Source organism: Dermacentor variabilis, chromosome 9, assembly GCF_050947875.1.
Source record: "Dermacentor variabilis isolate Ectoservices chromosome 9, ASM5094787v1, whole genome shotgun sequence".
NCBI lineage: Eukaryota > Metazoa > Arthropoda > Arachnida > Ixodida > Ixodidae > Dermacentor > Dermacentor variabilis.
The window spans coordinates 100,755,193-100,770,488 of NC_134576.1; the positions used below are offsets into that span (position 1 = coordinate 100,755,193).

General features: G+C 44.8%; 1 protein-coding gene across 1 annotated transcript in view; it reads right to left on the reverse strand.

The window, feature by feature from the left end:
- LOC142558469 (uncharacterized) overlaps positions 1-12,212 on the reverse strand; it is a 55,793-nt gene extending 43,581 nt beyond the window's left edge. Inside the window, exons 1-3 of the mRNA XM_075670600.1 lie at positions 12,199-12,212; positions 8,250-8,484; positions 2,988-3,144 (exon numbers count right to left, since the gene is read on the reverse strand). Of these exons, the coding sequence (XP_075526715.1) occupies positions 2,988-3,144; positions 8,250-8,479 (387 nt within the window). The 5' untranslated portion in view covers positions 8,480-8,484; positions 12,199-12,212. The remainder of the gene's footprint in view (positions 1-2,987; positions 3,145-8,249; positions 8,485-12,198) is intronic.
- Positions 12,213-15,296: the final 3,084 nt, after the last annotated feature.

Consider the following 15,296-nt stretch of genomic DNA (forward strand, 5'->3'; position numbering starts at 1 on the left):
ATACACCCTCATTGCACGAGGTCCGGTCACTGCCGACCGCGGATAGAACCAGCGATAACGTTCGATAAACTTCCGAAACAAAACGACGGGTCTCGCGCTGAGCGATAAGGTTGCACTAGAGACTGGCTCGGGAAGAACGTTCACGATAAACAATTGACGCGCGTGCAAATACGTTGCTGCGCAAGTTGGTTGGAGTGTACGGGATGCCAACTACTAGATACGAACGGTACACACACACACACACACACACACACACACACACACACACACACACACACACACACACACACACACACACACACACACACACACACACACACACACAGACATATATATATATATATATATATATATATATATATATATATATATACAACATCCTTCCTGGCAGACAGCGTTTACAGTAATGCACAAGTTGTTTTGATACAATTCAACAGCACAAAGTGAAGACGGATAGAGCTAAACACGCCACCAAAACAGCCTACATGTAGGCAGCCATGTCTCACATCAATGGCCCTTCGGCCTCTCACTTCATACAGCTTCGCAACACCAATTTATATCAATGCGCATTTTGCACAAGTTTGTGGCATATGTCTCTGGAATGTTAGCGCTATGGTAAACATAATAATGTCAACACTGGCTGTACACTATCATGAGTATGCCCAGCAGGCCGCACGTTGTGGGCAAATGGCCACCGTTTCTAAATGTAATTAACTTGCACCTCTATGGGCTGACGTCGTTCTTTTGTAATCGTTGGACTTGACGTTGCCTATTGAACTCAAGAATATTGGCAGGAGTCAACCATTTTTCCACGAAATATGTCATCGCGAGATGCCGGTAAAGGCCGATCCACACGACGGACCAAGTCTGCGGGCCGATCGGTCACGTGATGCGACGTCAGGCTCGCCGCGGTCCGGTCCGGCGCAGAGTACATCCAAACGGCGGACCGCCATAGCAGACGGCAGAGCAGACCAACCAGCTGCACTAACGCTTTTTGCGTTATCATTGTAATCATTCCGGCTCGAGTCCCACAAAGCCGGGAACTGCTCAAGGAGGGATACAAAATAAGAAACCTCCTCGTCACTCCAAGAGGACATGGTGTTTAAAAAATATATCTACTGCGCGTAGGTGTACGCGCAACGGCGAATATGAAACGACTGGCTTCTGCTGAGCCGAAAACTAGATTGGATTTGGCTGAAAACGCTCTGCTGCCGGACAACATTCGTTGGCTGCGCCAAAATCGCTGCGGTTTGCATGTGTCCCGCTGCCAAAACTGAAGCGCGAAAAGCCTCAGCGATTTGTTGGACCGCGAGGGCCGTGGTGTTGCGCGGGCCAACGGCAGGTCCGCACGAACTAGTGACGCCCTGTCACGTTATGCGCGGAGCGCGGTCCAAAAGAGCAATTTGGGCCGTCGTATGGATCGGCCTTAAAGGGACACTAAAGGTAAATATTAAGTCAACGTGGACTGTTGAAATACCATACCAGAAACCTCGAAACGCTTGTTTCGTGCGAAGAAGAGACTTACTTTAAGAGAAAATGCGTTCTGAAGCGTCCGCGTACCGCACTGATGAACGTGACCTGCTGTTGAGGGCTCGCGCTGCTGGCGTCGTTGCGTACTACTACGACGACGGCCTGCTTTGAAAGGCAGTTCACGCGACTTCACTAAGTCGGCGTTGAACTCGTAATCCTCTGGACGAAACTGCAGTGAGCACACTACGTGATTTTTCGGCTCCTTGCCAGCGCACTCGGGCAGAGGTACGGCACTTAACCACTTCGAACGGACGGGTTCGCTCGCTGGCACATAGTGATAAGTAACGTTGGATTCGCCGCTGCAACTGCCCTTGGCCAAGTTCCGCGGACCGTTCGCGCATCCCACGACATCACATGGACGTGGCATTCTCGCTGCTTGTTCCAAATGCCAGTTTCGCGAGCCAGCAGGACAACCGCAGCACGACGCGATAAAGAAAAAACTGAAACTCCAAAGCGCGCGCGGCGCCAAGTCGAGCGCGCAGAGTCAAGTGAAAACGAAACCTTTCGATCACCCATGCTACTCAAGGGTAACGTCCGCCTGTTATTTTTTCTTAGAATCGAATAGAAGTAGACAAGTAGCATTTTCTTCCGTCTTATAATGTAATGAAATGATCTCTTTTAATACGAGTGGTTGAGTGTAGTGACAAAAATTATTATGAGGAGTGCTTTCGTCGTCGGGCTAGTGCCGGAATGTCGCTGGGGGGTCTCAAATCGTGTCATGCATTTACCTCAATTTCTCGGTTACTGAAGCTCTGTTCGCGATTATATTGACGCCTTAGACGTTCTAGAGCATTGCTTTATCACTTTAACTTGACTTTCTGGTAACCTTTAGTGTCCATTTAAGTTGCACGCCATGAAATTGTTCGATCTTCGACATCTCGGCAGCTTATCAGCACTTGTGTGAGCCGCCCTCTTGGCTCACTTGTAGCGAACAGTAACAGCCGTGATATGACTGCCGCCTTTTCGCTGAAGATTGCATTACGTCCCCGTCCAGACTTTATTGTCACAATAACAAATTTATGTTGTATTTGGGAGCAACTAATGGGGGGGGGGACGCCATGATTTGCGCGTCTTCATACGATGGAAACATGCATTATGTATAATTTCGCCACGTTGCTTCAAGCGTGAAGTGACCACGTGGTAGCGCTACTTTCGAACTTTCCTTTACGAGAGCAATACTCTCGGCCGGAAGTAATGGGCAAACAGAAATGAACATGTATGTTTAAGAAGCGCCCAGCTTGGAGTGTACAAAGAAAAATAAAGAGAAAGGGTAAGACGGAGAACTCTTACACTTGTCCTGTGCCTGCCTTCATTTGCACTTTGTCGCGTCGAGAAAATATCCCGTAGACATGTTCGTTAAGCTCAACATATTCGATTAAGCTAAAAAAATGAACAGAATTAACCCTCAAACGTGCCATTATGAGGAATACTTTCGAAGTGAACATTTCTTTAGTTACCTTCAAGATCTCAAACAGATGCGTTATGTTGTCAGCTGTCAGATCGTACACCTGAGGATTGAGGTAAGCCCAGTGGTAGATTTTCTTTCCCCAAAGTTCTTGAATGGTCTTTGTTGCTACGGGCTCTTTCAAGACCTTCCCTGTGGCTCCGTGGTAGCTGCGAGAAAGTGCAAAAATAAAGACTGAATAAAATTTTCTCAAGTGACATTCAATCAAAGAAGCTCATCACCTGTGGCCAGTGCATTAACCTGCACGCCAGAACGAGCTAGGTGTTGTCAACTTACTCCCTTCTTTGAGCTTGCCATGAACTTCCTTTTGACGCCCATTGTCGATCAAGTGGAAGCGAGAGTGCTGATGTTTTACAATGCTTCAAAGGTGATATGACATGCATGCGACGCTGCAATGAGCCTTAAGAAAATGCTTTACCTTAGGAGCTATTATCTCAAAACACGGGAACGGAGAAATCATTGCGCTATCAATCAACTACACCGGTTTTAATTCAATTTGTCACATTTAGGTGAAAGTTAACATTCACTGACTGTGGGCAGCAGATAGGCTTTTCTATTTTATCAGTGCTTCTACGAAAAATTCTTCAAAATAGCAGAATTAAAACAAGAAATTGAAGAAAGAAAGTTTACAACTATATGTCAGTAATAAAAGCGATAAGACGTCTAGTGCAGACAAAATTGATTTATTATTCGTTGCTCTGAGATATAGGAATAATTTGTGAGTAGGACTCTTGCAATAGCTTGTAAGGTGCTAAACATTTCACGTAAAGTATAAACTTATTTTTACACATTTGTCTGCTTTAGATACTCAGATTCAGTTTACAAAACTGGAATATACGAGAGAGGGAAGGGAACCAAGAGGCTCGATTTTGTTGATCATGACCACATAAAGCCAACAGACAGTGAAGCCAAGGAAGGCATCGGGGAAATTACCGATGGTTGAAATTGGAGTTTAAATTTGAGGAAAAAGGGAAATTAAATTGGATGAAAAGATGACCTTTCTCCGGCTGGAGCCGAACTCACAGCCTCCGCATTATGCGTGTGTCACGCATTATGCGATTTCAAGTAAAACGCGATCTTAGGAGAGCAGGCACATGGCTAATAAACCCTCCATTTTGCCTGAATAAATGTACAATATCATTCTTTAAAGGCACATGTTTAAACTACGCTATGTTCGTTGTCCTTCACGCGAATACATTGGCAGGAACCTCATCATGGCCCTGTTGTAGTTGCTTCTTGTTCCTCGCCAAACATTCTTTTTGACACAAGCTTCGATTGACTATTGTTTCTTGCGCAGCACTTCCGGTTAACCTCCGGAGACGGCCGGGTAGTAAATTTGAAATAAATGAGAAAAAATTGAAAAAAGAGCACAGTACAAAATTTATGAGTTTCTTTATACATATGATATCAGAGCATAAGTTTAGTTACAAATTGAATTAGTGAAGCATCTGGAATAATAATAATTAATTCGAAATCACTGATCACCGCACACCAAAGCACAGTATCGTAGAATTTAGAGACCCTCTACGTGAGCACGACTTTGGTGAAATTACTGGAAAACCGAAAGCAGAAAGCGGTAGCAATGACGTCACTAGTGACGTCACACACAAGAAGGTGGCATGATACTAAGCCGGCTTATTAATGAAAAACAGTTTCCTCCGGCTTCAGTTTGTGCGTTGCGTTCGCCTAAAGTTAAACTAACGAACACCAACGCCGACGTTCGAATGCCACTGAGAGACACCTCAGTCAAAGATTAGGGTCGCCTACCATTTCTTTTCTTTGCTTTGTAAAGGGGAAAAATGTGAAAGAAATCTGGAACAGGGGCGCCATTCTGGAAGTCCCGAGTTCGACCCACAAGCCAGTTCTATGAAGCTCGTAAAACGGTGTTCAGTGAAATAAGATAGTGTGGAGCGTGCAAAAGCAGCAGTTAAGAAAGAAAGGTTGCAAGGGCACGTGCAAGGCGCCACGCGTTCTTCTGGAATAATGGTACAGTTCACTGAAACACATCATACAACGCATTTGAACGCTTCAGACGGAATGATACGCTTAGTTTAGAGGCTTGTGATAGCGTTTTTGATTACTGAATTACACATTTGCCAAATTTACTTTTTTTTTTACTTCGAGATCTTCAAAATTTATTGAAACATACTGGCGGCGTAGACGAGAAGTGTAGTTGCTATAGGCTTACTAGACATTACTATTCATTAACATGGCTGCACAACGTACCAATGTTGTCCACTTTCGGTGCCTCAGTATACTGAGTTTAAAGAATTCTAGCACTGTTTTCTGATTATTGCGAACAGTGTTGTGAATTTGACGCTTCGTGCTTTTTGTAATAACTTCCAATTAGCCTTTGCTGTTTATAATGTGGGTGCACCCACAACATGGTCCCCACTACCTTTGAGTGTAAAATTTCTATCTTATTTGCTGCCCCAGCACACCGAGGAAATTTTCTACGCGTTTCTGTATAACACGCATATCGATAGAAGAGGACCTCATTTCAAAGTGAGGGTCATTTATTGTTCCCAGGATACTCGAAAAACATGCATATAAGGTGCTCCATTAATTTCGGTCCCACAAACAGCTTCGCTGTAAAACACGTCACGCTAAATTCTTAGACTTTCTTTTTTTTTCTTTTTTAAGTGCTGCAAATCTCATCAAATTTGACGCAATGCACGATACCTATTTGTCCACTCCAGTGTGCCTATAGATAGGAGTACCCGCCGTGGTTGCTCAGTGGCTATGGTGTTGGGCTGCTGAGCACGAGGTCGCGGGATCGAATCGCGGCCACGGCGGCCGCATTTCGATGGGAGGCGAAATGCGAAGACACCCGTGTGCTTAGATTTAGGTGCACGTTAAAGAACCCCAGGTGGTCAAAATTTCCGGAGTCCTCCACTACGGCGTGCCTCATAATCAGAAAATGGTTTTGGCACGTAAAACCCCAAATATTATTATTATTATTATAGATAGGAGTTACTAATGTTGAGCGGCACTCATAAATCTCCTTCACTACACTGTGTAAAACAAACGCCCTAAAGCCTGTCGGCGCGCTGTGCCGGAAGTGCTTTCCAAACACATTCGCTGCGTTAGCAGTTAAAGATTACCGAAACCCTTAACGACGCTAACTATAGGGAACGCGCCGTTTCAACTCGCTCGCAACGAAGTCGGTAATTTACGATGGAGGCTGAGTTCGCCGCGTCGTCGATCTACAAACGCGTATACGCTGTGGCACGAACTACTTTGAGTTCGGCGTCCACTCAAAGGGGACACGGCACTCCCGCACGCAGCAAACGCCCAGACGGTGCAAACACGGAAGACCAGTGAGACCTCATCGATAATCCACTCAGTAACCGTAATGGCACGTAAGCCTGGACTCGGAGCTTTAACTTAGACTAACGTGCCTACGTAGCCCAGGGGTTATTGCATTGCGATGCGGAGCTGTAAGCAACGGGCTTCATCCCGGCCGCGGCACCCGCATTTCAATGGGGGCTAAATGCAAAAAAATATACACACAAAGATAAACAAAGCGCTCGTAAACTTAGATGTATAAGCACACTTTAGAGAACCCACGTGTGGTGAATACTATATCGTAATCTAGCGCTACGGCGTTCCTCGTAATCTGAGCCTGGTTTAGTGTACGTAAATACCAGAATTTAATTACGATCTGAAGCGCCCACTACGGTGGCGATTCGGGCTTGTTGGCAGTTCGCTACGGGCAGTACGATAGACGTAGCACGTTGGGCGAGGACGGCAAAAAGGAGCGAAAAGATGCATCTCGGCGCTGACTAGTGAGTGTTTATATTCTCAACAGTTTTATGTTAATAAAGTGTGGTTAGTTAGCACCGAGGGTTTCTCGAAACTGTTTCATTTTTGTTCTCCTGGTGCACAACTGCTTCAAGTTCCGAACCTCCTTTAATCCGTCGAGGGGGGTGGGGGGGGGGGGGCACGGCGCTGAGAGTCAGCTACAGAATAAACTGCACTTCAACAACGCTCCTCGATGATCCTGCGACAGCGGGCTGCTTGAGTAACAAACCTTCATTCCAGCGCATTCGAGTAGCCAATGAGAGTGGCTGTTACAAAACTTTTCGGTAAGGAGTCGCCACTGAGCGTTACTGAAGCGCAGTGACCTGTGGAATCGAGGGACTGCGATGTTATCCACGTTTTCATTTATTGTAATTCAAGACGGATAGTCGACCGGAGGGCCGGTATACTATAAAGCTTCCTTCTGCTTGATTTCAGTCCTTTTTTTGCGGTATCTTCGGATGGTCGCTGCGATCGTCTGAATCGGAGTGGGCGGATTCGGAAGGCACTTCCGATCGGAGCAGGATATATCTCGCGCCATCAGAACAGCCGATTGCTTTTCAGAGCAGTGAGAGGGAAGAAAGTGAAAGCTGATGGGGAGCTTCCGGTAACGCGGCCAGCACCGCCGGTGGTGACAATTTTCTCCAATGATAGTTGTCATTGCCGAAAGGGGAGCGAGAGTCCCCATTCACCAGCGCAACCACGGAAAAGGGGGTTGCGCGGCCGGAAAGCGACCAGGTTTATCAGTTGCTCCGACGGCAATAACGGGAACGCCAGTCGGTGCTCTGATCCGGAGTTGGGCGAGCGAAAAGGACCATCCGAGTGTAACCGGATTGCCTCCCTCCGACCATTCGAACAAGATCGGTCTTTTGGAAGCTCATTATAGCTCTCAGAAACAGAGAGAACGGGGTTGGGTGTTTTTTTGTGTGTGTTTGGGTGTGTTCGCGCATGCGAGCGTGTGTATGTGCCTGTTTCTTTTGTGCGCGTACAAGTTTTTACTCACAGTCAACTCGTTTTCGTTTTTTTTTTCATGTTTCACCCCAGTCAGCGCCTTTGTACTTGAGTCTATGACCGCATTCTATGCACCCGAACATATCCACAATAAATATTAGTTAGTGGCGATGGGAGGAGGTTTGGTGGGAGGAAAGTTTAGGGAGACCATGGCTCAGGCAACGGAGGCGTATAAAAAACAAACTTCCCAGCAGTGGTACAGAAACTTTTACGAAAGAGGTAGGTAGGAGATTAGGGAGAATATGAATAATAGCTTGGTGGCGCAACCCACCACCCCGATTCAAAGAGGACGCTCAATAGCACCAATCCATCTATCCGTCCATCCTACATCTCGGCTCCTTCCCCTCGAAGCTTCCCGGTAGTGCGTGCGTGTTGCTACAGTGCAAGTAGTGCTACAGTGCTACAGTGCTACAGTACAGGAATGCAAGACAGTGCCGCTCACTTGTAGTCGAGGCCGACCCCGTGCTCGGTCTTGTTCTGCTTGGCTGCGTTCGCCAGGAAGGCGTCGAACGCCGCGTTGTGCTCTCCGCCTTTATCCTTCAGGAAGGTGTGCTTCCCCTCCAGCGCCTGGAAGAAGTTGATGTCGCACAGGCCGTCCTCGGGGAACGTGAGGTTTGGGCTGAGCGTGGCCTCGAATGAGCAGAGCAGCGGTTTCTTCCACAGCGGAGTCATTGTAGCTGCGATATATTGTGGGCGACTAAGATCGTCGTATTTATTAATCGCTTTCGTTTGTGTGTGTGCATGTGTATGTGTGTTTCGCATTTTTTTCAGCATTATATTTTCTTTTATCAAGACATCGTGGTATTGTCATATTGAAGCCTAATTCGACATAGCTCGAACGCCCTCCCACACAAAGGACGATATCTCGCCTCGAAGAGTACATTGCTGATTAAAACGCAATGTTTTCTTGAAGTAGTAATATAGCCATTATTTATTTAGCAATTAGTTTCCTCGTCTACCTGTAACGATGAAATAGTTTCATTGTGTCATTTCACCTATCGGTTAGCATAGAGGTTGCGGCAACAGCGTGTAGTGTGTCCACTCATTTTACTTTTTTCGCCATCATAAGCTTCCCGCTGCAGAATGTTTAAGAATGCAACCTGGCTGTACACAAAATCACAAACCGTAACGAAAAGCGCTCTATGTTCCTAAAAACATATTTACTTAATTTCCGTTGCAACAAACTGTCTGCGTGGGCTTTAGAATGAGCCTCATACGTTCATTCCCAATAATATGATTCAGTTCACGAAACTGGTGTATACCGGCATGTGACAGCTTTAGTATAGCGCGTGCGACAGCTTTAGCATTGGGTATTTCAAATATCAGTTGCGGTTGCCGCCGACTGTGTCACTGCGGCTGCAAGGCAAAACGTTCAACGAGGCAAGTATAACTAGTTTTGCATGCTTCATGTTTTACAGATTAAAACATGCGATCAGTAAAAGCGAACAGCGTGGTGCATAACACTGATTTCTTCTTGCTGATTTGCGTCAGAAAAAGTACTGGGATGTTTGGTCGCTCTGGCGCAGCGCGTTTACATAGAAGCAAAACTGTTGAACCTGAGGAAGCTGAAATGTTCAGCAAGAAAATTGGTGTCGAGGCGAGGCCTTGTGCAACGATGATTTGTCTACTGAACTTGGCGCACTGCCCGGTAACGATGGCGAATTCTCAGTGAAGTAAACAGTCTGTGTACACGAGAACACGCTTCAATATTAAAGCTTTCAAGCCTAGCGTGCGGCGTGTGTATTCTATCGTTCGTCAATATTTACCAGCGGGACCAATTTACGTAGAGGGGGAGTGGTGCCAGAAGACCAATATTTGTTTGTCGTCGACTTCATCAACGTGACTAGTCGCCTGCTTGTTAAACCAATTCAGCCTCGTGCTCAACCGAATGTAAAGTCGGGAAAAATAATAACTGTTTCTTTAATAAAGAGCCAAGCGTTTTACACGATGTTGAGCGGTGGTTCCGCTGAACGTCACACAGCATTGCGTGCCCGCGGTAAATGCCAAAACGACAATCAATGGATGAATATTTGGCACGCATCGACAACCGCCAACTCTTAGTTGTCTCTGACGTTCAGCCTTCTTCCAGTTACGTGGTCAAATTACTCGGCGTGCCAGGAAACGAATGCGATAAAGGCTTTTCTTTCTCTTCTTTTTCGGATTGAGAGAGATAGCCAACTGTAATTACAGCTGTGATAACCGCTTCGGATTCCTTTGGTTCTTTTTATTTTTGTTTATGCCTTCTCATTTTTTTACATCTTTTTCTTCCTCTTCTTGAATTTCTACCCCTCCTTTTGTTCCCTTCCCCGACACTGAGTAGCAGGTTAAAGCACCGTTGTTTATTTCTACCTCTCAGCTTTTTTTTTTCTTATAAGAAATTCCTCCCCCCACTCTCTCTCTCTTCGAAGAGCTCATTGCAAGATGGGTGCTAGGAGTATCATGTTGTCTGCGGCACAAGAAAAAAGCGTTCACTACTGATTGACGATGCGGAGCAGCGTGAACTCCCACTATTCGGGACCCTCGAACACAATCGCGCTCGTTTAACCAGCGTCTGCGTGAGCCTCAAGATTTGTTTTATGCATTTAAGCGGGAGCTGCATCTCGGGAGCTCCCATCTAAATACATGGGATCGGAGAAACCGCTTTGCTCGGCTTACAGCGCCCGAAACTTAATTACGTTTCTTGCATTTAAAAGACAAAAGATAAATTAAGAACTGTTGACTGTAGGAAGGCTTTCTTCAGTTATAACAGGAACGGTTTTACTAGAATTGTTGAAGAATTTAAACAGTGTAAATAAAGCAAGTAAGATATGTGTTCAGCTGCGTACCTCAGTAGTAATCACCAGTGTCACAATTCTGTCAAATTTCCTGATTAAGACATCAGTAGCGGACTGAATTGGCGCATTATATGTACTGCTCCTAGGTATGCGGCTAATTCGTGACAAAGGTTCTCGCAAAAGCATCGTAAGCATTATAAAAACTTGACTTAAGCCCGCTTCAGACGTTTTAACAGACGCAGTTACACAAAACTGCGACATCTGTTTTGGTTCGCAATTCGTGACTTTTAAACTTCGCGCTTCAAGTTTTCCTTTAAACTTACCAACTTCCGGCAGTTTTCGTAGACATTATGAAATCCCAAATCAAAATTCTCCATGCCACAGTTACTGCCCTTTCTCTGTAACTGCTTATGAAATGCAACAAATTACTTTCATATCCGTCTAGCGCTTGTCTCACGAAAGCGGTGTTGCGTTTCTCACGTATATGAATATGAAAATTGCAGCTGACGCCGAGCTGAAACTTTCATTCAGCTCGGCGTTTAACTGGACAAGCAGATCGCGCATTCTCGCTGTACAACCAACAACGAGCTTGTTTGGGTTCTCATTGTGCAACTGGATTCCGAGTCATCGTGGTTTTTGTGATTGCAGCACGTTGGCGTTTTATGCGCGAACGCGCGCGCACATATCTCCGTATGCGACATGTCCAAATCCACTTGCCATTCGCGGAGGTTACCTTTCGGTTCGTCAAACAAAACCAAAGTGACAGCGTCTGTCCTACGAAAGCGACAGCGTCTGTCAGAGCAACGGTACACGGATTAGTGTCACTGGGGATAAACGCAAGCGGTGCTAGACTCCTGTCCGAGCGGGAAAGTAGGAGAACTTGTCTCGGGCATTTGTATAAAAGAAGCACCATTAAAGGCCACCGGATCCACGCATGCTTTGCTGACTGTGCGCACAGCGAATAACTTCTTACGTAACGCCGCTCCTAACTTTTGCGCAGTATTTCACAACACTTTAGAATATTCTGCATATCTGTTACCGCCGTTACCGCTCTGTCGTCCTGCGTCTCACGGCCGATGTATATATATATTTTTTTTGCTGCACTTTTGAAACAGCCCAAATTAAGAGTTCCGAGAAGCTTGGAAACTTGGAAGCGAGAAACCTGGGAAGCAATTTTGCTAGGAGCGCTCGCCTGTCATCTAATATCTTCTGATCCTCTGCCTTCCAGCGAGTATAGTAGAGTGGCCTTCACTACGCGGTATTAGTTAGGCGCCCGCGCTGAACCTCAGTACCGCCTAACGAAACTAGGTTTTTCGCTAGAGATAGGAACTGGATGGCAGCGGATCACTGGCTTATGTATGCTGTCGGGTGTCGCGGTTATTTGAATTTCCAGAGCTGGACAGATCTACAGAACATTCGGGGAAAAAAGGAAAGCAACAGTTAAAAAAACGAGAAAGAAAACATAATGGGCAAGGCAAAAAGAGAGGCTCGTATGCGATAGTCCTACAGGGCCCTGTGTTAAAATCATACCGCGTTCAGAGCACCGCGATAGAGAAACAGCGAGAGAGTGGGAAGCAGAACGCGAAAATGCTAAACACGCCAATTTGCGCAACTTACTTGTAGTTGTCGTAGGTGCTGAAAATGACGAAATATTACGAAGCTGTTGTGTGGTTAACAAGTAGAAATATGAAACAATATAAGGAACCATGAAAGAAGAGGAAATGTGAGTGGAATTATGAGAAGAAATCTCATGATGTATTTACTTTCTTTACGAGACCTTTCGTGGAATTCTGAATGCTCGTTTGAACGTACTGGACATTTGTTTACACTGCGCAAAATAAAGAGAAAAAAAGTGAGCTACTGAAGTTTGCAGGCAGGAGTGCAAATCTATATTAGTTTCCCGAAAACATTGCTTTCTTTAGAGATTTCCACCGTTTGGACAGGTGGGCGTCATGGATACGTTCCCGCTTTCAGCGGCGGTGGACGATATAACATCTTAATATTTCTTTTTCAATTTTTGCGCTATTCAGACTACTAGATTATAGCAAATGCGAAATGCATTGTCATTCTACGATGACACACTCCATGCGAACACTCCAAACTAGCTATCGCATCTCCGCAAAGAATATTGAAACGCCATCTTGTTATATTTTTTATGCACATTGTTAACTTTTGGCAAAATCATACAGAGAAGAGAAAAGCAATGCTTACTAGTCGTCTTTGTAGTCGTGGTCGTTGCTGAGAAAATGAAAAAAAAATGGTTTCGACGATACAGCTCCGCAATGCATGTCTCACTTTACGAAATTTGGTCTTTCTTGAAAGTTTTTTTTTTTACGCACACCTACCCTTCTCAACGTCGTTCATGCTTACTGCGAGGACCGTTGACGACAAAATTTTAACGCGAACTGCATTTACATTTACGTTCTTCACAAAAAACCAGATGCCTGCTCCTAGATCTAGTACTGCCTGAAGTTTTTAGTTTGAAGTACCTTCCGCATCCGCCGCCAAATTCGTGAGAGGAGCTGGCTAATTCTCCCACGGCAATGTTTATCAAACCACACAAATACCTAAGAACCTATAAGGGAGGACAGCTATCGCTGTAGCTCTATTTGTACAGCATCACATGCCGTCATGCGAAGGTAAGGAGTAGGACACCAACCGAAGAAAAAATTGCTTTCCTTGCACGTCCGCTTTCTCTATTTTATGACTACAGGGGTGTCGAGCTGAAATTTCTGATACGAACGGAATAGTCCTTGCCATTTAATTTGTATTTAACTTGAGAATTCTCTATTCAACATTGCCGAATACAGGAAATTGCAATAATTATAGGAGTGTCAACGAAGGGGATCTATGCTAGTCAAGACCGCACCAAATTGGTTCTGCTTTAGAATATCCGTAGTGTTTCGCACAGGCACCCCAGTTTCTAAGCAAACGCTCAGGGCAAGTTGACATCCGTTCGATGACGTTTTGTCCTTCAAGAATTCCACGCTTTTATGAATCCCGTATACGAGCTTCTCTCGATTTGGCTAGGACAACTTGTTTGGCGACACTCGCCACTTTTGCATCCTTCTAAAACAATGCGCAGCGTTGTACCGCATTTTTTCAAACAGTACAGCACCCAGGTGCCTCGGGTCATGTATTTTCAATATTTGTTTCATTGCTGCAATAGGTATGGGGCGCTAGACGACTGAAAGCAGTTATTTTTCCCTCATACGCAAGCTTCTCAGTTGAATTAAATTCAAATTCTGGGGATTTACGAGCGGGTGCAATGATTCCGTTATCAAGCACGCCGGTAAGGTGAAGGGGGTCACCCTCGAAAATTTCTTGCCGGCTTTTTCTTTTTTTTTTCCGCGCACCCAATACACAGCACACGAGCTTTCTTTTTTCTCCTTTCTTTTTTTTTTGCATACCGCTCCCATTGGAATGTGACCACCACGGCCGGTATCAAACGTGCTACATCGAGCTCAGTACAGCACCATTCCATCGTCACTGAACTAGCGCGGTGGGTCAAGTCCTGAGTTAGGGAGACGTGCAGTTGTGATGGACATTGCACGCATGCGTGAATTTACGTAAATAGCAGCTCTCTGCTTTTTTTTTTACCGCGCAGCATTTATTTTTCACCTAGGGCCAAAAATAAGAAAATACATTACATTCGACACTCACCGGTCGTGTATCTCCAATTTGCTCCAAGATTACTGGTGGGGTGTACAAATCTTGTCGCAACTTTAAACTCTTCCTTAAATATTTAGAAATTGCAATTTGTAAACCGATTAATAGCGCCTCACTCTTCCTGGGATTCGTTCTCGGTTCGCTTCATAAGGATGTTACGACGAATGTGGCCACTCCCCTCCATTGATTGATGTCGATCACTGCACGTCCTCGTGGCAAACACAGATTATTTGTAGTGTGTTTTATTGTATATTATTTGTAGTATATGGTATGTTTTTATAGAGATGACTGCCTGCGCTAAATCTCGACTGTCAGCTGAACCGCTTAGCAGCTTCCTTCTAAATGGAACATTGCTATGCTAAGCAACATTTAGTATCGCAGTTAGAGAAAGGAGCTTAAGAGGAAGCTTTAGCTCGGGTGCTCCTATCTAAATACATGTACAAGGAGAATTCCCTTTCTCGGCAACCACTGCACAAAACTTGGTGAAGTTTGTTGCACATAACAGAAAAACTTAAAATCTAGTGACTGTTCGTTCCGAATTTTTTATTTACGTCGGCAATTTTTTTATTAACAATTGGCAAAAGTCAAAAATTCTCAGAAAACAAAACTATCAAGTTTACAACACTATAACTCAGCAATGACAAATCATATCAAAATTCTCTGAATTTAATCTAATAGTAAATCTAAGCGGACAAAATTGATATGTTACACATGAACATAAGAAAAATTTTGTGATATGGAAACACAGCTTTTGCAAAAACCTTGTACACAGCGTAACGAATTAACGTAAGCTGTAACTAGACAGGTTAAGTTTGTCCGCCTTGAATGATGTAATGGATGCCGTTTACAGAACCACGATATCTGTTTTTGATGCAGAGCTGTTAATTTAGAAACTTCGAGCGTTTATTTATTTTTTTCTTGAACTTCTCAGTTTTTGAAAATGCTTTTCACAAACTTCGCGCCCTAAATATAAATTCCGCTTCCAACAGTCACTAAAATTTAACTTCCTCTCTCAAATGCAAGAAAAGTTCATTAAGATCGGTCCA